This window comes from Lacerta agilis, chromosome 7 (genome assembly GCF_009819535.1).
Source record: "Lacerta agilis isolate rLacAgi1 chromosome 7, rLacAgi1.pri, whole genome shotgun sequence".
Taxonomy (NCBI): domain Eukaryota; kingdom Metazoa; phylum Chordata; class Lepidosauria; order Squamata; family Lacertidae; genus Lacerta; species Lacerta agilis.
In genome coordinates, this window is record NC_046318.1 from 85,070,499 (window position 1) to 85,094,332 (window position 23,834).

At 50.2% G+C, this 23,834-nt stretch overlaps 1 protein-coding gene across 1 annotated transcript; it reads left to right on the top strand.

Annotated features, from left to right (window-relative positions):
- Positions 1 to 3,383: 3,383 nt before the first annotated feature.
- Positions 3,384 to 18,574, top strand: LOC117050497 (flap endonuclease 1-like). The gene is given in 12 exon segments (XM_033156165.1): positions 3,384 to 3,524; positions 5,066 to 5,157; positions 7,866 to 7,939; positions 7,942 to 7,967; positions 9,772 to 9,817; positions 9,931 to 10,016; positions 10,262 to 10,395; positions 13,047 to 13,107; positions 14,143 to 14,277; positions 14,881 to 15,023; positions 16,662 to 16,809; positions 17,437 to 18,574. Coding segments are annotated over 11 exon segments (984 nt in total). The 5' UTR covers positions 3,384 to 3,524; positions 5,066 to 5,083; the 3' UTR covers positions 17,494 to 18,574.
- Positions 18,575 to 23,834: the final 5,260 nt, after the last annotated feature.

A 23,834-nucleotide genomic window follows, 5' to 3' on the forward strand; every position in this document is an offset into this window, starting at 1 on the left:
AGAGAGAGGATTATTTCATGCTCCTTAGAATCATAGGGTTGGAAGGGGCCCCAAGAGTCATCTAGTCCAACCCGCTGCAATGCAGGAATCTCAGCTAAAGCATCCATGGAAGATGACCATCCAATACAGTGGCACCTTGGTTCTCAAACTTAATCCGTTCCAGAAGTCCGTTCCAAACCCGAGGCGCGCTTTCCCATAGAAAGTAATGCAAAACGGATTAATCCGTCCCAGACTTTTCAAAACAACCCCTAAAACAGCAAGTTAACATGAATTTTACCATCTAACGAGGACCATTGATCCATTAAATGAAAGCAATAAACTACGTACTGCAGCCACACAATCAATCAGTAGCTGAACTGGGTTCCACACAGTCACAAAAACGAAAACAAAAAGAGCCGCACCAAAACAAAAAGGCAAAATAAATAGCAAAAACAGACAGACCTCAGCATAACACTCAAAACAGAAGCGTGGCACTCAAGACAGAAGCGTAACGCTCAAAATGGAGCACGTTCGGCTTCTGAAAAAAGCTTGCAAACCGGAACACTCCCTTCCGGGTTTGCAGTGTTTGGTTCCAAGTGGTTTGAGTACCAAGGCGTTTGAGAACCAAGGTACCACTGTATTCTGTTTTAAAACCTCCAAGGAAGGAGTCCCAAGGGAGTCTGGTTCCACTGCTGCTCCTTGAAGGGAGCAAGTGGCAGCACCGGGGGCTCGGCTGCTTTGATTCTGAGACACTCACTCTGCCATGGTGACTTTTTCTCTGAGAGGGAAGGAGAGTGCAGGTTAAAGAGCCAGGAGTCAGGATGAGACATGGCTGCTGCGCGGGATTCGAGCTACAAGACAAATGAATCGGCAAGTCAGATATCAGAGGCGAAGTTATTGCTGTCTGAATCTCATAACCAGGAGGCAATTTCAGACAAGTAATCAAGTACCCAGCACTTCCCCCAAGACTGAGGGCAGGGGGAGGCAGAGGAACAGCCTGAACGCTGCTCACAGGGCTGAAGTCATAATGAAAAACTGATAACTCAGGGCCTGGTTGGAAAGATGGCGGCATATCGCTAAAGCAGGGGAAAAAAACCTGACTTTAATGAAAAGTTGGGCAAAGGGTAAAGCAAAGGCGCTGGACTTTGTGGTCACTTGTGTGTGACATGCACCTGTGGTTCCCAAACTTGGTTCCATAAACTCACCCCTAGCGCTTCCTATCCAGCCCTTTAAAAAGCCTTATTCGGAATAGCAGTGTGCAGTGAGGAGGACAGCGACACACAAAAATGAGAAACAGTAACAAATTATTGCACATTTATTCAAAGGCCAATTAAAACTATTTACTTCCTGTTTTGTTTTTGTTTCTCTGTTATGTATTTTTGTGTTTCCATGCTGCTAACTAGCCCCGTGATCTCCGGATGATGTGCAGCAAAGAAATGAATGAAGAAATACGACAAGACTGATTCAACGCAATGGATGAACTTGACCTAGATTCTCAAAGTCCAGCAGTCCGTCTCATGTCCAGCGCTCTGCTGACCGCTCCCTTGCCTCTTAGTGTCCCCCCCAGAACCTCACTTTGGGAACTGCTGGTGCACATGATTTATTTATTTTTTAAACCCTCTAGGGTCTGAGTTTTGTGTTTTTCCTCCTCCCTCCCAGCCCCTCTTCCTTTTGTGTCGCGTCTCCTAAATGGCAAGTCGGACCATTTGAAAGGGGCACTGGGCCCCCTTGCCTCTTAGCGCTCCCCCCTCTCTGGAGAACCCCACTTTGGGAACCATTGGTGCACATGAAATAAATAATAATAATAATAATAACCCTCTAGGGTCTGAGTTTGCCTTTTTCCTCCTCCCTCCCAGCCCCTCTTCCTTTTGTGTCGCGTCTCCTAAACGCAAGTCCCCGGGGAGCGAAGTCCTGCAAAAGAAAAGAAAAGGGAGAAAAGCCCAGAGGCCAGAGGGATGGGCTCCTCCGGCCTCCAGGTGCCCGGCCCGGCCCGCGCCTCCCTCACCCTACCCGGCCCGTTTCTCCCCCGGGAGAGAGCGGAGTCCGCCAAGCGTCCGACAGCGAGTCCCCCACGGCTAGAGCGGCACGTCGAGAGGACAAACGGAAGAGGAAAGAGCCATAGAGTGCGCCAGGCTAGAGAGGCAGGAAGGAACATAGAGTCTTTCTTTTCCCCTTGGGGAAACAAAGCCACCTTGGGTGGTTTCGTCGCAGCCGGGAGAGACTCTCGCCCTTTCTCTTTGCTTGTTTTAGAGGCTTCTGAGTAGTCCCTGGACGCTAAAATAACCCCGCGCGCCTTCTTGGATTGGGCCTTCCTAGTAAGGGCAAGGCTTCAATGGTCGCTACTGAGCAGTCTCGGTTGGGACTGAGCACGCGCAGTAGCACCCAGCCCTAGAGGAAAGTGAGTGTTTGTGCGACAAGAAACCTAGGGCGCCGAACATCAGGGAGATGCGTTTGTCTTCCTTGGGGTGTTCTAGTGTTAGGAGAGAGGGGAGAGCTGCAGTCCAGTGGGCACGCTTTACCTGGGAGGGATTCCCGAAGAAGTCAAAACAAAATCGAAATTCTTTCTAGTAGCACCTTAGAGACCAACTGAGTTTGTTCCTGGTATGAGCTTTCGTGTGCATGCACCACTTCTTCAGATGTGTCAGCGGGACTTACTTCTGAGTAGACGTGCCCCAGATTGCACTGCTCAAAAACTGCCCCGCAACCTACCTGGCTCACCAGCTGCAATAAGAAAGTGCGGTCCTCAATAAGATAATAAAATGAACATTAACACGGAACAGCAAGCTAGGAATAACTCCCCTTCCTCCCCACAAAATACGAAGAAAAAGCTGCCAATTGTCCGTTCCTCGGGGCAGGGACCTTTTCCTGGGTCATCTGTCTCTTTTCAACAAGGAACAAAAAAGGGACCCACTGCAACAACATATTAATATTGAATATTAATATTTATACCGTAAAACCCCCCTATGGCCTTCGGATGCAGGGCAGTATAGAAATTTAGCTTAGCTAACTATGCCGCTCTTCGTGGGGTACAAAACAAAGCATATTAAGATCGTTGCTTTTTTTCTGGGAGGACGCATGCCCCTAAACATTTGGCGAATCTTCGTACTTTTGTCCATTTACTGTATTTCTCTGAACTATAAAATTGTGATTTTCTCGAGTCAAAATGAAAGTACCCCTAACGTATTTTTTTAAGAAGGAAGAAAAAAACATTGCATAAGAATGGTTAGGGGAGTTTCAATGGAAAGTACTGCGCGGCTGCAAGAACGTCAATGGGGCTCTCTGCACGTGCTCAGAGGCACTCTTGCGGGCTCTGGAAGGCAGGCAGGTGGGCGCGCCCCTTTCCGGCCTGGGCTCGCTCCCGCTTCCAGCTGGCCGGGCTCCTCCTCCCCGTCCGCCCTGGGGAAGGAAGGGCGGCGGCGGCGGCAGCAGTGCGCTGATCCGGAGGGGCGCGCGGGGCTCCGGCATGGGGATCGCCAAGCTGGCCGAGCTGATCCGGGAGCGGGCGCCGGACGCCGTGAGCTCCGTCCAGCTGCAAGACTACCGGGGTGAGCGCCACTGCCACCGCCGCCGCCTTTTGCGCCCATCCCGGATCTGATCTCCCAGGATCGCTGGCATTGCGGCCGGTTGGGTTGGATGACCTTTGGGAGGGGAGCGGCTCGGAGCGTGTGCAGAGTGCCTTTCCGTCTGGCCGAGTCACAGCATCTCCTGTGCAACTCGGGGAGCTGGAGCTGAACTAGGGAACTCGCTGCCGCAGGAACTTGGATGGGTTGAGAAGAGGGCTGGACAAATTCAGGCTCTGCCTCCGCAGCTGGAGACCGTAAATGCTTCTGAATCCCAGTTGGAGGAAGGCTAGCCCTCGGATTCCTCTGTTATCAGTTGGAAGTGCTCTCATGCTCAAATCCTGCTTGCTGGCTCCTCACTGAGGCATCTGGTTGGCCACTGTGAGGTCAGGATGGGCCACTGGTCTGGTCCAGCAGACTCTTCTTCGGTTCTTATGACCTAGTCTGAGCATGTGCAGAGTGCTTTTTCCTCCAGCCGATTCATTGCTCCTACAACGGGGCTGAATCTGAGCATGTGCAGAGTGCCTTTCCCACCAGCCGATTCATAGTCCCTTGCTCCTGCACCCAAAACACTCCCATGTGCTCTGGCTTGGCCGTGGGGGGCGCAGGAGCCTCATGTCTTTGGGGGTGGCATGGCATCCGAAGGGAAAAGCGGGTCTGTCTGGGAGTCTGGAGCCAGAATTTCTGACTGATGGGAAGGTATTATTTATTTTGTCTGTTTATATCCCACCACCGTGGGGCTCAGAGTGGGGTACATGGGGGTTCCCTGTGGCTTGGAGCCTCAGCTTCAGGATCTGTCCTTCTAGTGAGCACTCAGGGCTGATTTCCTTCAGAATGGATAGGTTTGATCTTCTTGCAGTCCGTGGGACTCTCAAGAGTCTCCTCCAGCACCAGAATTCAAGAGCATCAATTCTTCGGCCACCAGTCTTCTTTATGGTCCAACTCTCACTTCCGTACATCACTACTGGGAAAACCATAGCTTTAACTATACAGACCTTTGTCGGCAAGGTGATGTCTTTGCTTTTTAAGATGCTGTCTAGGTTTGTCATTGCTTTTCTCCCAAGAAGCAGGCGTCTTCTAATTTCGTGACTGCTGTCACCATCTGCAGTGATCATGGAACCCAAGAAAGTGAAATCTCTCACTGCCCTCCATTTCTTCCCCTTCTATATTTGCCAGGAGGTGATGGGACCAGCGGCCATGATCTTTTCTAAACTAAGATGTCCCAAATGCTGCATTCTTTCTCCATAAGGAGTCTCTCCAGTTCCTCAATCATTTTGGTTGTCCTTTTCTGAATCTTTTCCAACTCCTTTTTTGAGGTGAGGCAACCAAAACCATCCCTCTCTGCCTTTCCCTCCTCTCAGCCTAACCCTACCTCACAGGGCAGTTGTCATGGGGATTAAGCAAAGAGCGGCAGAAGCATGCACCCGCCACCTTGAGCTCCTTAGGGAAAACTGTGGGATAGAAGCAGAACATGCAAATACATATATAGAATAATGATTAAGTTCTTTTCCTCCTGCTTGGCTCAGGGCGTGTGGTGGCTGTGGATGTCTCCGTTGCTATTTACCAGTTCAACACGGCTATGCCAAAGATTCATCAACCGCCATGGGCAAAATATCAGGTGAGAAGTTGCAAGCAAGTTTTTTAAAAAGAATGTATGTTGATTTAAAAGCATTTGTAAGCCACTTAATACTATTAAACTGTTGAACCAGACAGAGGGCCTTCTCGGTAGTGGCGCCGCCGCCTGTGGAATGCCCTCCCATTAGAGGTCAAGGGAATAAATACCTGAGGCAGCCCCTGTTTAGGGAAGTTTCTAATCTGTGGAGACCCAGCCAGATGGGCGGGGTACAAATAAAAAACTACTATTATTATTATTATTATTTATTATTATTATTATTATTATTATTATTCTATTTTGGCGATCCCTCGCAGCCGAGTAAGATTGTCTTCCATGAACACGGTTTTAACAATGAGTCCTTAAGTGACTGTGGAGGCCAATTCAGGATCCCACAGTCCTTTCACAGTGGGGACATTGGTTTCCAGGCAGGAGTTGATCACAGTGTGGATTAGCAAGCGTGCCTTCCTCTTAGTACATTTCTCTCTTGCGTCCTGAGTTCGAGTGTCTTGAAAGCCCCATGACACCTTTGCTAAAGGCTGTTCTCCAACTGGAGCGCTTGCAGGCCAGTGTTTCCCAGTTGTTTGTGTTTATACTACATTTTTTTTTAGATTTGCTTTGAGAGAGTCTTTGAACCTCTTTTGTTGACCCCCAGCATTACGCTTTCCATTTTTAAGTTTGGAATAGAGTAATTCATGGGTAGGCATTAGGCAACCTAAGGCCCGTGGGCAGGATGTGGCCCAATCGCCTTCTCCATCCGACCCGCGGACAGTCCAGGAAATAGGCATGTTTTTACATGAGTCGAATGTGTCCTTTTATTTACAATGCATCTCTGGGTTATTTGTGGGGCCTGCCTGGTGTTTTTAGATGAGTAGAATGTGTGTTGTTGTTTTTTAAAAAATGCATCTCTGGGTTACTTGTGGGGCATAGGAATTCATTCATTCCCCCCCCCAAAAAAAATATAGTTCCCCCCCCAAAGTCTGAGGGACAGTGGACCGGCCCCTTGCTGAAAAAGTTTGCTGACCCCTGGAGTAGTTGCTTTGGAAGGCATGTACGCACACTCGACTGTGGGACTGGCGCTGCTGCAGGTGCCACATGAGGCCCATAATAATCATTCTGCATTTGTAAGAACTCGATCTTTTAGGGTAGTAGCACTTTGGAACTCCCCACCTATTGATATCAGGAAGGTGCCGTCACTGCACTCTTTTCCGCAGCAGCTAAAATTACTTTTGCTTACACAAGTCTTCCCAGATGTTTAGAAAGCGGTGTGAGTCTTAATCTGCTTTTAGCCTGTTGCTATTTTAACTTTCCCAAAGTCTTAACTTATTGCTACTCTCCCCCCTTATTGATGGCTTTATCGTTTTATATTCTTTCCGCAAACCGCTTTAAGGTGTTTTAAAGTCAAGCGGTTTCCATAAATAAATATACGTTGTTGTTGTTGTTCAGTCGTTCAGTCGTGTCCGACTCTTCGTGACCCCATGGACCAGAGCACGCCAGGCACGCCTGTCTTTCACTGCCTCCCGCAGTTTGGTCAGACACAAATAAATATATAAATATCACGAAAACAACAATACAGCGTGGAATTAGCAAAACAGCTGGTTTCAAAGCGTATAGAAACAGAGATTCGGGTTGTCAAATCGGGTTGATAAACTAGGGTCTGATCATCTGGGTTTGGAAAATCCTGATGCCCCCAGTACAGGGAGAATAGTGGAAAATGTTGGGCCACCACCCTGTGATATTTTGCAGGGTGTGGTGCCACAGGTAGAATTTCCCCCGATGACGTCAGTGAGTCTTTCAGGTATTTCAAGTTTCCCCCCCCCCACTCTTGCTCTAAGCAGGCTGTTTCCTGGGCAATTACTGTTCCAGCTCGTTATCAAACTGATGCCCCCAGTGTGGGATCTATGGATCTTAGTCAATCTCGGGGTCTTGGTGGTTTGTGATGCAGCAGCAAAAACGGCTAATGCCATTCTAGGCTGCATCCACAGAAGTCTAGTGTCCAGGTCACAAGGAGCAATAGTCCCGCTCTCTTCTGCCTTGGTCAGCACACCTGGAATTATGTGTCCAATTCTGGGCGCCACAATTTAAGAAGGATGTTGCCAAGCTGGCAGGTGTGCAGAGGAGGGCAACCAAGATGATTAAGGGTCTGGAAGCCAAGCCTGATGAGGAACAGTTGAAGGAGTTGGATATGTTTAGCCTGGAACAGAGGAGACTGAGAGACATCTCCAAATATCTGAAGGGCTGTCACATGGAGGAGGAGCCAGCTTGTTTTCTCCTGCTCTGGAGGGTAGGACTCGAACCCATGGCTTCATGTCAAAAGAAAGGAGATTCCCACTAAACACCAGGAAGAGCTGTTTGACAGTGGAACGGTCTCCCTCGGAAGGTGATGGACTCTCCTCCCTTGGAAGTTTTTAAGCAGAGGTTGGGTGTCCACCTGCCATGGATGCTTTAGCTGAGATTCCTGCATTGCAGGGGGTTGGACTGGATGACCCTCGGGGTCCCTTCCAACTCTAAGATTCTATGATTCCCCCACTTCCTCCTGGTCCATTCCCCCACGATGGTGATGCACATCTGCACTGGCAGGGCTTGAACCTGAGTTTCTTCCAAGGTCTCCCGCCCACCCCCGTCTCCTTTGCATCCCTGCTCCCTTCCTTGGGGGCGCATTGCTCTGCCTTGCCCCTGCCACCTGCTGCTCACTGCCTGGTCTTCTGTTTCAGCGCCCTGCGGGGGCTCTTTTACCGGACGATGCACCTCCTGGAAAACGGCATCAAGCCCGTCTTCGTCTTTGATGGAAACCCCCGGACCTGAAGGAGAGAGTGGTTCGTAAGAGAGGATCCGTGAAACCCAAACACTGACCCAGGCCTGGCTAGGAGGGCAGGGGAGAGTCTCGCCGGCAGAGGCACAGGGAGTCTTGGTAGACCACAAACTTGACATGAGTCAACAGGGTGATGCAGCAGCTAAAAAAGCCAATGCAATTCTGGGCAATTCTGGGCAATGCAATTATTGACAGCCATCTGTCAGGAATGCTTTGATGGCGTTTCCTGCTTAGCAGGGGTTGGACTGGATGGCCCTGGTGGTCTCTTCCAACTCTATTATTCTATGATTCTATGACCATGGAGAGAATTAGAAGTCTCTTCCACCACCCCCCCCCAATTCACCCCACTTTCCTATTGTGGCCTGACTTTGCCACATTTCAGGCTGCTGTTACTCTGAAACTGCACATTCTCCCCCCCCCCTTTGCAGCCAAAAGCACCCTCTGGACTCGGGCACGGTCTGCAACCGGGGAAACCTCTGGCCCATGGGGAAATCTGCCCCACCAAACCTCCTCGTTTTTACCTCCAGGCTGCTTTATTTCTTTATTTACTTATAAAAATATTTCATTATTATTATTATTATTATTATTATATATTATTACTATTATTAGGATTTATATACCACCCTATACGCGGAAGTCTCAGGGCGGTTCACAGAATGAAATCAAAATAAAAACCACAAAATACATAATCAAAATAACAGCCCAATAACCCTCCCCCAAACCCCACATTTAAAGGGACATAGGATGTAAATGAGATCAACCAAAGGCCTGGCTAAAAAGGGATGTTTTTGCCTGGCGCCTAAAGGTGTATAGTGAAGGCGGCAGGCGAACTTCCCTGGGGAGAGCACTCCAAAGATGGGGAGCCACCACAGAGAAGGCCCCGTTCTTGTGTTGCCACCCTCAGGACCTCTCGAGGAGGAGGTGCACGAAGGAGGGCCTCAGAAGATAATCTCAGGGTCCGGGTAGGTCTATATGGAAAGCCAGTCCTTGAGGTATTGCAGTCCTGAGACGTTTAAGGCTTTGTAGGTCAAAACCAGCACTTTGAAATGGGCCCGGAAACTAAGTGGTAGCCAGTGCAGTTGGACCAAGACCAGTGTAATATGTTCAAACCGTCTTGCAACCTGCCGCTGAATTCTGCACTAGCTGAAGTTTCCGAACCGTCTTCAGAGGCAGCCCTACGCAGAACGCATTGCAGTAATCTAACCTTGAGGTCATCAGAGCACAGACAACGGTAGTTAGGCTATCCCTGTCTAGACAGGGCATAGCCGGGCCACCAGCCAAAGCTGGTGTGGCCAGGTAAGGGCGGGGCTCCATCCTCCCAGGTGTTCCTTGTTCAAGATGCAGGAAGCCATTTCACCCATCAGGAGTTGCTCCCTGCTCCCAGCGCTGCTCTCTGAATACCGGAGGTTTGAAGGAGCAGCCTTGCTAAGGCTGTGCTTTGAAGTCCTGGCAATCGGGCCTTCAAAGCACAGCATTGCCTGATGTCACTGTGACATCAGGCGATGGACGGGCAGGACTGCCCTCCTGTGAGATTTGTCCCGCCAGGAGATAACAATGTTTTAAGGACCTGGGAACCTTCCTTCTCCTGAAATCAGACTGTTGGGCTAACTAGCAACGTAGCCAGATTTTTTTTGGGGGGGGGTATAAAAATAATCATCAGCAGCAGCTCTGTGTTGTTTCCACGGGCTGGCAGCAGCCCTCCAGGGTAAGAGCACAGGGTGCCCCAAGAATTAGGGGGCATTTGTGGGTCCAGGAAAGGGAGAATCAGTTCTGCGTAATTCCTCTTTCTGTCTCCACTCCCCTTGCAGTTGGCAAAACGCGCCACAGTCTCTGGAGCCAAGAGGAAAGCTGCAGGTAAGACTGTTTCAGACTCCCCTAGTTGGGGGGTCACTGCGCCTTTATTGGTGGGCAGTGGGGCTACGCCAGGGAGCCCCGCCCCCCCCAGACCCTCTTCCTGCGTCTTTCAGATCCTGCCGTGGATGAGCCCCCACAACGGCTGCCGAGAAGAGACTTTGAGAGGATGCTGGGTTACTTGGGGGTTCCCTGTGTGCAGGTACACAATGACTCCTGCGTCGCAAGGGGTTGGGCTAGATGACCCTTAGGGGTCCCATCCAACCCTACAATTCTATGCTTCCGTGTTCACATATTTACATCCATGCTTCATATTTATATACTTATATGAGAGGGAACCTCTCCACCCCCCATAGAATCAACTGTAGAGTTGGAAGGGACCCCTGAGGGTCATCCAGCCTGACCCCCTCTCCCCTCTTGCTTCCTTCCCTTTTCTTTCCCTCTTAGGCACCAGCTGAGGCAGAAGCGACCTGCGCAGCTCTGGTGAAGTCCGGGCACGCCTGGTGTACGGTCACAGAGGACATGGATGCGCTGCCCTTCGGAAGCTCACGTCTCCTGCGGCATCTGAACGCCAAGAACAAGTGAGTGTTCTGGATGTGAATGGAAGCAGTAAAGACTCTGGGCATGTGCAGAGTGCCTTCCCAGCTCCCACAGGTCTCAGGCAGAGAGCAGGTGGGAAGGGTTTCTGGGGGGGGGGGAGAGAATGTGTCCCTTCCAAGCAAGATTGAGGCCTGAAACTCATTGTGGAAGCTGGAGCGTAGTGGATTGTTTTGGGCTGGGTGTTTGGGAGGCAACCTGAGTTAAGAGACAGAAGAAGAGCCTTCAGGACCATAGTTCTAGTCCAGCATCCTGTTCTCAAAGGGGCAGCATCTCACACCAGCAGGGGCGGAGCAAGGCGGTGACAAAATGCTGTCGGCACTCGTCTGTGAGAGATCCTATGGCTTTGGCGTGCGCAGGCTTCCTGCTGTCAAAACTGCCGGCTCCTCCACAAAAAAAGCTCAACTATTCTGGCTCCCCCCCCCCCAAAAAAAATATGAAATAAAGTCAACCATATTTGCAGGCAAATAAATAAATCAGGACGCAGGTGGTGCTGTGGGTTAAACCAATGAGCCTAGGGCTTGCCGATCAGAAGGTCGGCGGTTCGAATCCCTGTGACGGGTGAGCTCCCGTTGCTCGGTCCCTGCTCCTGCCAACCTAGCAGTTCAAAAGCACGTCAAAGTGCAAGTAGATAAATAGGTACCACTCCGGCGGGAAGGTAAAGGGCGTTTTCCGTGCGCCACTCTGGTTCGCCAGAAGCGGCTTAGTCAGCTGGCCACATGACCCAGAAGCTGTACGGCAGCTCCCTCGGCCAATAAAGCGAGATGAGCAATGCAACCCCAGAGTTGTCCGCGACTGGACCTAATGGTCAGGGTCCCTTTACCTTTAAATAAATACATATAAATTGAATGGGGGGTGGTGACAAGAAATTTTCTGCCCCGGGCACCACCTAACCTTGCTACGCCACTGCCCACCAGGTGCCCGTTATGGGAAACCCGCAACCAGGATTTGAGCAAAAAAGCTCTCTCTCCCTCCTTTGTTTTCCAGCAGTTGGTATTCCAGAGCTCTTATAAAAGCCCCATCTGGCGCTCGTTGCTCCTTCTTGTGGGAGTGAGTCCCACAGTTTAACTGTGCGTGGCACGAAGGAATTCTTGAATCTTCCGACATTCAGGTTCATCGGATATCCGTGACCTGCTAGCATTATGAGAGAGGGAGAGAAACTCTTCTGTATCCTGTAATGGTGGCAGATTTTGAAACAAAACAATCCTTGTGTCTCGTCTTTCCGCCTTCTCTGACCCCCGTCCAACAGCTGTTTCCTCTCCCAGTTTCACAACAATCTGAGTTTAGCTTCATGTTGCAAACGTTGGCTTCCTGTTGCCCCTTCCCAAGGTGGCTTACAAATCTACCAGTAACGAAGCCGCAAACTCCTCCTTGAGTAAACCTGCAAGAACTACAATAGCAGAAGTCGCTAAAACCTTTATTAAAATTCAATTCTTCCTTTATACATGTCAAGTTTTTTATTTTATTTTAAGGATACAACTTTGAATGGTTTTTTTTTAAAGTAAAGTAAATTTACTGTGATATTATTTTCATCGTATTCTGGCCGGGTCTCTCCCCATTTGTTCTTTTTCAGTTCTGGATCCCAAGGGGTACTGTGTGTCCTCTCTGCGTGTGTTAAAACAACAACAACAACAACCTCCATTTATACTTCATTTCCCAGTTCACAAACAGTCATGACTCACTTTTGCATAACACCACAAAGTTTTAAATTACTTTGAAAGCAGCAGACTGGAATCAAGAAGGGTTTTTTTAGTGGTCTTTTGAAACCTTGCAAAGTCATTACATATCTCTCTCACTCCCCGGGCATGTTTGAAAAAGTTGGTGAGTCTGGTCCAAGACCCAAAATGGGGAGAATGGTGCTTCTAGGAATGACACTTTTTCATGTGTGGGTGTAATGAGTAGCTAATCATAATCAATCAAATAATCATAATCATAATCATAATATTTATACCCCCACACACCTGGCTGGGTTGCCCCAGCTTCCAATACATAGAAACTAATAACATATTGATCAATACATACTTCACAATACCAGGCTGCTGTGGTGCCATTGATGGGGCAGGGGGTTATGGAATCATGAAACTGTAGGGACACCAGGGTCATCTAGTCCAACCCCCTTCTTTTTTTAGATATAATAATTTTTTATTTGATTGTTTTTAAAAATATAACATACAACAAACATCAATTCAAAAACCAAGCACTGGGATTACTCCGAATCTCCTGACTTCCCCCCACCCCTTCCATGCACCTAGTAAAAATATTACAACTGCATGTCAATATTTATCCAAATATTTTTCTTTCTGAATTGCCCATAGTTTCCGTGACTTACAAGTTGTGATTAAAAATCCTGCCAAGTTTTAACCCGCTTGCAATGGTCTTGTATATAAATTATAAACTTTTCCCGTTCTTTTTTAAAAGTTCTTGTCTTCTTCGGTTTCTGAGCTTCCCGGTTAGTTTTTCCATTTTGGCAGAGTCCATCGGTCGGTGTTGTCTCTTCTTCCCATAGCCCAACCCCCTTCAGTGCTGGTGTCACAATGCGGGAATCTGTGGCTGGCCGCTGTGCAGTGAGAGGGCAGGTCGACTTCGTTTCCTGGGATAGTAATGGATGCTGTGTGGTTTCTTTTATCTCCTCTAGAGACCTGGAAGAGATCTCCTTGCCGGTGGTTTTGCAGAAGCTGGGCTTAACGCAAGAGCAGGTGAGGAGACAGGGCGTAGCAAGAGGGGTGCGGTAGGGCTGCATCAATGGGAGTATAGCATCTAGATCAAGGGAAGTAATAGTACCACTGTATTCGGCTCTGGTCAGACCTCACCTGGAATACTGTGTCCAGTTCTGGGTACCACAGTTCAAGAAGGACACTGGCAAGCTGGAAGGTGTCCAGAGGAGGGCAACCAAAATGGTCCAAGGCCTGGAAACAATGCCTTATGAGGAACGGCTTAGGGAGCTGGGTATGTTTAGCCTGGAGAAGAGAAGGTTAAGGGGTGATATGATAGCCATGTTCAAATATATCAAAGGATGTCATCTAGAGGAGGGAGAAAGGTTGTTTTCTGCTGCTTCAGAGAAGCGGACACGGAGCAATGGATTCAAACTGCAAGAAAGAAGATTCCACCTGAACATTAGGAAGAACTTCCTGACAGTAAGAGCTGTTCCAAACAGTGGAATTTGCTGCCAAGGAGTGTGGTGGAGTCTCCTTCTTTGGAGGTCTTTAAGCGGAGGCTTGACAGCCATCTGTCAGGAATGCTTTGATGGTGTTTCCTGCTTGGCAGGGGGTTGGACTGGATGGCCCTTGGGGTCTCTTCCAACTCTAGGATTCTATGATTCTATTCTATGATTCTAGGTGCGGCCCACCCCGGGTGTCCCCACTCAGGGGGGGGGTGACAAAATGGCGGGTGGCACTCACCAAGCAGCCTGCAGCAAGTCCAAGCCATGCGTCTTGGGCTCCTGGAGGCTCCACGCTGTCCATCCACTGCCTCCCTCCCCAGATGTAAGGCGGCTGAGGCCCCGCGGCATGCCCCCCGTACCCCCCCCGTCCCTATGGGCGCCACCCGTCCTGTCCCTCCTTATGGGCGCTGCGCACCCACCCCTAAGGGCATGCTACCCCAGGTGCCCGAGAGGCTTCCTCCGCCACTGTGAGGAGGAGAGGCTGGGTCTGCAGAAGCAGGACAGGGAGCAGCTGTTCATCCTGCTGTGCCATGTGACACTGGTGTCTTTCTCCCTCCTATCCTGAATGCAGTTTGTGGACCTCTGCATCCTGCTGGGCTGCGATTACTGCGAAAAGATCCGGGGTCTTGGCCCCAAGAAGGCCTTGCCGCTGCTGCAGCAACACGGGAGCATTGAGCAGGTCCTGCACTCTGCCCGCAGTGCTCAGGTAAAATAATAATTTATAATTTATAAAATTTATAATTTATAATTTATTTGTGCCCTGCCCATCTGGCTGGGCTTCCCCAGCCACTCTGGGCTGCTTCCAACAAAGGTTAAAAATACAATAAAATGTCACATATTAAAAAACTTGCCTTCAGATGTCTTCTAAATGGCAGATAGTTCTTTATTTCCTTGACATCTGGTGGGAGGGCGTTCCACAGGGCGAGCGCCACCACCGAGAAGGCCCTCTGCTTGGTTCCCTGTAACCTCACTTCTCGCAGGGAGGGAACCGCCAGAAGGCCCTCGGAGCTGGACCTCAGTGTCCGGGCAGAACGATGGGATTGGAGATGCTCCTTCAGGCCTTTTGTATTGCTTGCACTTTTGTGACGACCAAACAATATTTAAAAAGGGCTCCTTTTATTAATACTGTTTTATTTTTTATCTATGTCATTTTAAATTTTTATCGATATCAATGTTGTTTTTTAGTTCTAGATTTTAGGATTCATGTGGAAATTGTTTTCCATTTGGTTATGTACCCTTCAATGTGTTTTATTTATTGTTTATGACTTTTGTCATGTTGGTCATTTTGTAAATCTCGTCATGTTGTAAGCCCCCTGAAAACTGGCCCTTGGAGGAGACCCGGCGGCTTTTCCTGCACCCCGAGGTGGCCCAGCCGAGCCGGGTGGTGCTAGAGTGGCGTGACCCAGACGAGGAGGGGCTGCTGCAGTTCCTGGCGCATGAGAAGCGCATGAAGTGAGTAGTGGTGTTATATTCTCGAGAATAATCTTTGGGAGAATATTTTCGATTAATGAGAATATTGGAGAAAAACAGAATATTCATTTTAATGCATTGAAAATGATATAATTAGTTAATATATATGCTTATTCATGGGTAAACTTGTTCAGATCGCAACCAAAAACTGTACAGGTACTTTTATTCAATGGGGCAAGGCAGTGAATTCACATTTTTTGATTCCACCCCCACCCCACCCCCATAGCTCACATTTCAGAACTGCCAATGGTGAATGACACAATGCCCAGTAATGTATCTGAGTAAAAAAACAATAATCCCATTATTCATCACTTCCACTGGCAATATCACAGCTTGACTTATTATTTACTAGATGGTTTTAAATGTGGGTTGTAAAACTGGTTCTTACATTAGAATTTACAGCTTGTGGAGAATATTCTCCGGAGAATTTTCTAGCAGGGTATATTCTTGAGAATATTCTCTGGTGGATATTCTCACCTCACATCGCAAGGTGTGAGTGTGCCTGCTCTTCAAGGTTGTTGTTTGGCATAGCAAAGGAAGGAGCGAAGGGACTATAGCAGTCAGGATGTAGATCAGGAGTTTGCCTCCAGATGTTTCTGGACTGCATCCAGGGGCGTCACTAGAGGGGGCGGGTAGAGGCGGTATGCCTCCGTTGACAGGGGGGGGGGGGGTGACAAGTGGCGGTCCCACGCACCGCCGCTCCCTCCGTCACCCCGGGAGCAGCAGCGCACGGCCCGACGACGGAGTGCGCCTGCGCGACATTTCACGTAGGCGCACTCCGTTATCGGACCGCCGCTTCCGCGGCCCCCTTTTGAGCCGCAGAGCGAAAAGGCGGCTCATGGGGCTGCTGTGCGCGATTGGCGGGGAGCCACCGATTGCGCTCGGCAGCCCCACGAGCTGCCTTTTCGCTCTGTGGGTTAAAAGGGGTCTGCGGAAGCGGCGGCGGACTGTTGATGGAGTGCGCCGCGCAACATTTCGCGTAGGTGCACTCCGTCGTGACGTCACAATGTGACGTCATGACACCCCGTCCCGGGGTGTTTTCTTTTGCCGCCCGGGTAGCGCGGAGCCTTTCTCCGCCAGTGACTGCAACTCCCACAGCCGGCACACTTTTGTGCTTTCGCACATGCAAAAAAGGCCACTCTCTTCTTTGGCCTTGCTTCCCAGCCCTCCCCTCTGTTTCCCTTGAATCTGCAGCCTTTCTTTCTCAAAAGGTGGCGGACTCTCCTTCCTTGGAGGTGCCTTTCAGCAGAGGTTGGACGGCCACCAGTCATGGGTGCTTTAGCTGAGATTCCTGCCTTCCAGGGGGTTGGACTAGAGTAGTGTTTTTCAACCACTGTTCCGCGGCACACTAGTGTGACACGAGATGTTGCCTGGTGTGCCGTGGGAAAAATTGTGTTTATTTGATGCCTATTCAAGAGAATTACTTTATATATAGTCAATATAGGCACAGAGTTGATTTTTTTAACATTTTCTAATGGTGGTGTGCCTCGTGATTTTTTCATAAAACAAGTGTGCCCTTGCCCAAAAAAGGTTGAAAAACACTGGACTAGAGGACCCTCGGGTTCATCTTCCGACTTTACAGTTCTGTGATACTGTTTGACCCGAGTGCCTGCTTCGCAGGGAGAAATGGGTTTGCCGCCGACTGGAGAAGTGGCGGGCTGCCTGCCTGAAGAGCGCCCGGCCTCAGTCGCCTGGCCCCGTGACGAAGGGCAGCAAGAAGCAGCCGAGGATGGTGGATTTCTTCCCGGTCAAGAAGCGGCCGTGCAAGGTGAGGACGAGAGGGAGGAGTTGCCCCTTGACCATGAGTCAGCAAACTAAGGTCCACGGGCCGGATCAGGCCCAATTGCCTTCTGGATCCGGCCCGCGGACAGTCCGGGAATCGCCGCGTGGATCGCCAGCACGCACGTTCTTTCCCTCTCCCTCCCTCTCCCTCACACAGCGGCGAGTTCCAAACGGTAGGGGCCCTGTAGAGGGTGGTGGGATTACCTGGGGGGACACTGAGGGGCGAGGGGGCTCTGGAGGTCATTACTATCAGGCTTGACCATCAAGCTGGTATCCCTGGTCAAGCCCGTCCATTTTGTTGAAATAACAACAAACCCGATCGCTGAATTGGATTGGGGGGGGGGAGTTCAATTAATTGCAGCTCTTTTAAATTTCGCTGTGTTGTTATCTTCCTTAGTGGATTGTGCAAACCCCAAATCTTAATGATGCATTTTGTAGACTAGCAGACACCGGGGGGGGGGAGGTGACCCTAAGAAGCTTGGGAGTCTGCTCCAAGGTGTCCTGGGCATCATAGGAAGTAATTATGGCGTGCTTTGTCCTGCGAATTACTGTCAAAAATGCCTCGTGGCTGAGCTGTGCCCCCTCATTCTGACTTGGCCGTTCCTCTCCGCAGATCGGCAGGAAGAAGATGAAGACCCAGGAACAGCCAGGAACGGCAGTGGAGACTTGAGCAAATAGCTCCCTTTTCCTCTGGCTTGCAAGGGCCGCACTCCAGGAAGTCTTCGGGTGTTGTTACCTGGGTGTCCAGGCTTGCTGGCACCCTCAGCATTCCATTCCATTCCATTCATTTAACACCATTCGTAGGACCCTAAATTCTCAGATCGCAGGGATCTTCAGGAAACTGGACCCCTTCTTTCCTCTCCTCTGCCTTTTGACATTTCCCTTTCCCTGACCTTGCTGCCTTTCATACCGGACCTCTGCCATTGGCATTTTCGAGTTTTCTCTTCGCTGCTCCTGCGTCCCCATTGCAGCCTGCCGGTCTGTGGTGCCCGTCTCCACTTCTTATAAGCCCGCAGGAAGATTCCTTGCCTCGGCATCTTCCTCATATTACAGAAATAAGCCAATGCAAGTAGTCGCTGCGGACAGAGGTGTGATTCTGAATTCTGGCTGCTGTCCAGTTCTGTGGGTGTTGGACGCATGCGGTCTGTTGGGTCAAAGGCAGGAAAACAGGACCCTGGACAGCTACTGGCTGAAATGTCCTACTATGCAGGCAGCTATAGCACCAGCGGAAGCCTAGCCTTATGCAGGCAGCCGAGTTCTGGCATGGGCCAGGGGGGTTCTCCTCTTCAGTGCTGCAGAAAGATTGGCGAGGGCTCCTCCTCTGAGCCAGCTGAGGGTGGCAAGGGGTGTGCCCTCCAGCTCAAAGGGTCCCTGATAAAGGCAATGTTCCCCACCCCCGAGGAAGCAGCTTGGACCAAGGGCACAGAACTGTAGATGTGGAAGGGGACCCACAAGGCTGATCTAGTCCAAGTCCCTGCAGTGCAAGAACCACAAACCCAGGGTCTTTGCCGCTGGACTCTGGATCTCCTGCCCCTTATCTCCTGTTTTCTAAATTTACATTTCTTTATTTTTTTACTTTGCTTCCGGGGTGGTTTTCCTTCAAAAAGTCAGTCTCAATTTGCAACTATACATACATATGTGTCACAGGCCTGCGCTGGGAGCATTCAAAGGACCTAGCGACGTCCTTGGCCTGCAAAGTCCTGACACAAACTGGATTTTTTTTGCAAACCAGTTTACCTTCTGTTACCTGCTTGCCCTGCACCACCATTCCGGCATTTTACAATAAACAAATCTCTGTTCTACCCAAATTGAAACCCGGTGATATTTTGCTAATTCCTCTTGGGAATTAAAGGGTGCAGCATTAACTCTCGTGACACACTGTGGCTCTGGGTCCAGGACCCTGGAATATTATGCCTCCAGGCTGACATACGTTTACAGGTGAGTTTGTGTGTTACCTGCTATCAGGGCCAGGTGTAGACTTGAACATGAGATGAGCCTGCTGGATCAGGCCAACGGGGGCCCATCTAGTCGAGCATCCTGTGTTCACAGTGGCTGACCTGATGCCCCAAAGGAGGGTCTGAGCACAAGAGGCCTCTCCCCTCCTGGGATTCCAACAACTGGGATCCAGAAGCATCCCTGACTCCAGCTGTGGAGGCAGAGCAGAGCATCCTGGCTAGTGGCCTTTGATAGCCCTCTCTTCCTCCTCCTCCTCCTCCTCCTCCTCCTCCTCCATTAATTTGCCCGTTCCTCCTGTGGGAGGGAGTTCCACGGTTTAACTAGGTGCTGCTTTGGTGACAGTGCGCAGCAACAGAATATTTTTGTTCTTTCTGCCTGAGAGGTTCAAATTGCAATTTGACTCCTGTCACCTGGGGGCTATTTATATTCTGCCTGTAGGAACTACTCTTTGTCTTGAGTAAACACCAGCTTCACAAAGCACCCCTGACTTGCTTGGAAACATGAAGCCTGAAGCATATTTTTTAATGTGCAAGGCTAGTTCGGCAGCATTTGAAATACTGGTTTGTCCTGTAAAGATGTCTCCTTGCTCCTCTCTTCTCTGGTTTGCTGCAATTTTCTCCTGGAGCCCACCATTCTTGTTACGTTGTTGCAAAGGTAGTGTTGCAACGAGACATCCTTTACCAGGGGAACTCCCTGCCACAGGAGGTGGAGGCGGCCACTTGCATAGGATCAGATAAAAGTATGAGGGATAAGGCCATTGTCGAATATCAGTCATGCTAGCTTTGGGAATGTTCTGTTTAGGGACCATATACAGGGGTGTGTGCTTAATGACATAATGTTTGCCCTCCCTGCGGCCAAAACAGACTTTCTGAGAGGCTTACAAACATCATTTCCAAGGCTGCCCCTGCCCTCAGGCACAGCATCTAAAAAAAGACATGACACACAAGGAGAAAGGAAGGGGAGGGAGGAGGAAAAAGCGAACTCAAGTAAAAGTTCTTAAAAGCTGCTGTTCTTAAAATGACAGGTGATGTCGGTGGTGGTTCTGCCCTGGCAGACTTGCCCTGGAGAAAGTAGTCTCCCAAAGTATTCCAGACCCACCTACTTGGATCCAGGATCAGAGCCGGTGGAAACATCTAGGCCAGGAGAGAGGGAGCTCCCACCACACACTTCTTCCCTCGGACGGCTGCTTTGATGGAAGTTAGAAGCCTTGCAAGAGGACAGGTGGCGGAAGCCAAAATATGCACCGGGGAAATGCTGTCATGAGCTGCAGAAAGAACCACCATGCTCAGAGCTGCCAGAATTACCTGAGTGGGACACAGCTCTGCAAGGAGTGGGACTCCTGCCGGCACGGACGTTGTGGGCCCTGTCTGCAGAGCCCGTCCCGAAAGTCTTCCCTGCAGCTTGTCCAGGCAAAAACAGGGATTCTTCTGCTGTGATTCCCATATTGCAAGAGGGTTGGGCTAGATGACCCTTTGGTCCCCTTCCAATGCTACAGTTCTGCGATTCTATGGAATCCCATTCCTTGTGAATGTCGTTGGGGTCTGGATTCTTGCCAGAGATTGTTAGAAACACGGGGAACTGCCTTGCACTGAATCAGACCCTGGGTCCATCTAGCTCATGCTGGCTGGCAGTGACCCTCCCAGGAGGTTCTAGATTCAGGTAGGTAGCCATGTCGGTCTGATGCAGTAGATATATATATATATATAATATATAATATATATATATAATTAAAAAATTCTCCAGTAGCACCTTAAAGACCAACTAATTTTGTTCTTGGTATAAGCTTTCGTGTGCATGCACACTTCTTTAGGTATCTGAAGATTGTGCTACTGGACAATTTTTTTATTTCTCCCAGGAGGTTGTTCTCTCTCTCTCTCTCTCTCTCTCTCTCTCCTCTCTCTCTCTCTCTCATCCCCCCCATCTCATCTATCTATCTATCTATTGTCTGTCTATCCAGTTTTTATTAAATTTTCTGTTTACAAATTAAAATACTCATTTTACCTCCTTAGGATATCAGTGACTTCCCTTCTTCCCTTCCATGGTTCATTTTGCATATCATAAATCCCTGCATATTTTACAAAAACTATACCATTCACTATTCCATTATTGCATCCATCAGAACTTATTTACACTGTTGAATTTATCTGAATGCTGCCAGCGTTTTCAGCTGTACACAGTTATTTCCTATATATTCAATAAACGTTTTCCAATCTTCTTTAACTGTATGTTCTTCTTGTTCTCTTATTCTGTATGTTGAGTCTACAGATTTTTCACTCCCAGGAGGTTGGATCTGCTGCCTTCTGCATGCAAAGCACAGCTCCTCAGGCTCTTTCCTATAGGGCCATTGCCAAGTCTGGTTCCATCTTTGCAGCAGGAGTGAAGCCTACGAGATTCTGCTGCCGTCAGCAGCCTCTGCATTGCCGGAGCTGAGAGAGGCAGCTCTCCAGCAGTGCAGCGACATCCACTGCATGCCAAGCAGGTGTCCCGTTGGCTTGCATATTGAGATGCAAAGGACAGGTCATGGCATTTAAGGTTTCTTTTATCCTGTTGACATCCTACCTTTTCCTCCAAGGAGCTGCAGGTGACCTACATGGTTCTTCCACCTGCTTCTCATCCAACACCCCCCAACCCTTTGAGGCAGGTTAGGCTGAGAGGCACTGACTGGCCCCCAAGGTGCCCAGGGAGCTTCATGGCTGAGTGGGGATTTGAACCCGGGTCTCTCGGGTCTTAGCCTAACACACGAACCACTATGCCACTCTGGGACTCTAATTACAATGCCATAGACTGTGCTGGCATAGACTGTGCTGGCACCTATTTATTTCCAGGTCCAATTCAAAGTGATCGTTTTAAAATATAGACCCTTAAACGGCTCAGGACCTCAAAACCTCTCTTCGTATGAATCGACCTGGCCTCTTTAATCCTCACTAGAGGCCCCTTTCATGTGCCTCTTCTGCAAAAGGTCTGGAGGGCAGCAACACAAGACGGGGCCTTTTCTACAGTGGCTCCCAATTTGTGGGATCCTCTCCCAGGAGGACTCGCCTGGCGCCTTCATTACACCTTTAGGCGCCAGGTGGAAACGTTCCTCTTCAACCAGGCCCTGGGCTGATTAACATCTTATATCCTTTTTAAACGCATTTGTGGGAGGAGAGATGATCAGTTTGTTGTTCTTATTTTTACTAAGGTGTTTTTTTATGTTGCATTTTTATGTTGTGAACTGCCCCGAGATCTACAGGTCAAGGGCTGTATACAAACGTATGGCCTTTCCTGGAAAACCTTTCCCTTCAGAGGCAAAGTGCTATTTGGAATCCACTTGGCCAGACCAGGGGAGGTTAACATCCCAGATTATGGTCAAAGTTAATGTTGTTGTCATCATTTGTTGTTGTTGTTCAGTCGTTCAGTCGTGTCCGACTCTTCGTGACCGCATGGACCAGAGCACGCCAGGCACGCCTATCCTTCACTGCCTCTCGCAGTTTGGCCAAACTCATGTTAGTAGCTTCGAGAACACTGTCCAACCATCTCGTCCTCGGTTGCCCCCTTCTCCTTGTGCCCTCCATCTTTCCCAACATCAGGGTCTTTTCCAGGGAGTCTTCTCTTCTCATGAGGTGGCCAAAGTACTGGAGCCTCAACTTCAGGATCTGCCCTTCCAGTGAGCACTCAGGGCTGATTTCTTTAAGGATGGATAGGTTTGATCCTCTTGCAGTCCATGGGACTCTCAAGAGTCTCCTCCAGCACCAGAATTCAAAAGCATCAATTCTTCGGCAATCAGCCTTCTTTATGGTCCAGCTCTCACTTCCGTACATCACTACTGGGAAAACCATCGCCTTAACTATACGGACCTTTGTCGGCAAGGTGATGTTAGACGAATTCATTGAGGAGGAGGAGAGGGATGCTAATGGCTACTAGCCAGCATAGGTCCCAACACGGCACCCACCAAATTCCTCATGAAGGGGCCAGGCACCAGCAAAATTTTGGTGCCAGGGCCATGCACACTGCACAGCACCCGTGGCCCTGGGCACCCACTCCTGCTAGCCAGGATGGCTCTGCTTGGCCTCCACAGCTGGAGGCACCTGTGCTTCTGAAAGCCAGTTGCTGGAGGCCACAGGAGGGGAGAGTGGCTCTTGTGCTGGGATCCTGTCTGTGGGATCTGGTTGGCCACCGTGAGGATACTGTGCTAGACCGGATGGGCCTGATCCAGCAGGCTCTTCATGTGTTCTTATGGAGGGGATATGGCCTAGGGAGAGTCTCGGAACCCAGCTTATTAAGGTTGGCATCTCTGGACCAGATGCCTATTATGGGAAATCTACAAGCAGGATCCGACCAAGAGCCACTCCCCCCCTCCCTTCCAGCAACTGGCACTCATAATGCCAGTTATGGAGACAAGAAGAGCATAGCCATTCTGGCTAGTAGTAGCCACGGAAAGCCCTCTCCTGGCCTGTTAAAAACACAGCAGGGGATCCTGCTGGATGAGGCCACTGGCCCACCTACGCCAGTATCCTGTCCTCACCTGGCCAAGCAGATGACCTGAATAGGAAACCCTGGGGACCGAACCCGTGTCCTTCTGCCTGCGGAGCAGCTGCCCCGCCACTGCGGCACTCGGTGCTTACGGAGACCTTCCGGCTGCTGCCTGGGGGGAGCAGGGGAACCCTTGGGGGGCGCGGCAGCGGCGGCCCGGGGATGCGCTCCTCCGGCCCCGGTGCCATCCCCGCGGGCGGCTCAGCCCTGCCTCCGACGAGGGTGGCATCTTCTGGGCAAGAGGTGGACGGGGGAAGGGAGAAGGAGAAGGAGAAGGAGAAGGAGAAGGAGAGGAGAAGGAGAAGAGAAGGAGAAGGAGAAGGAGAAGGAGAAGGAGAAGGAGAAGGAGCCGCGCCCCCCTCGCCCGCCCGCCGCTCCCGCCAAGCCCGGCCCTCCCGGCGACTCCGATTCGGGCTGCGGCGGGCCGGAAGGCGGGGCGCGGCGGGCCGGGCGGGGCAGCTCGAGCCGTCGGGGCCGCCTCCTTTTCCTCCTGCTCCGCTGCTGCTGCTGCGGTTGCTGCGGCTGCTGTTGCTGAGCGGAGCG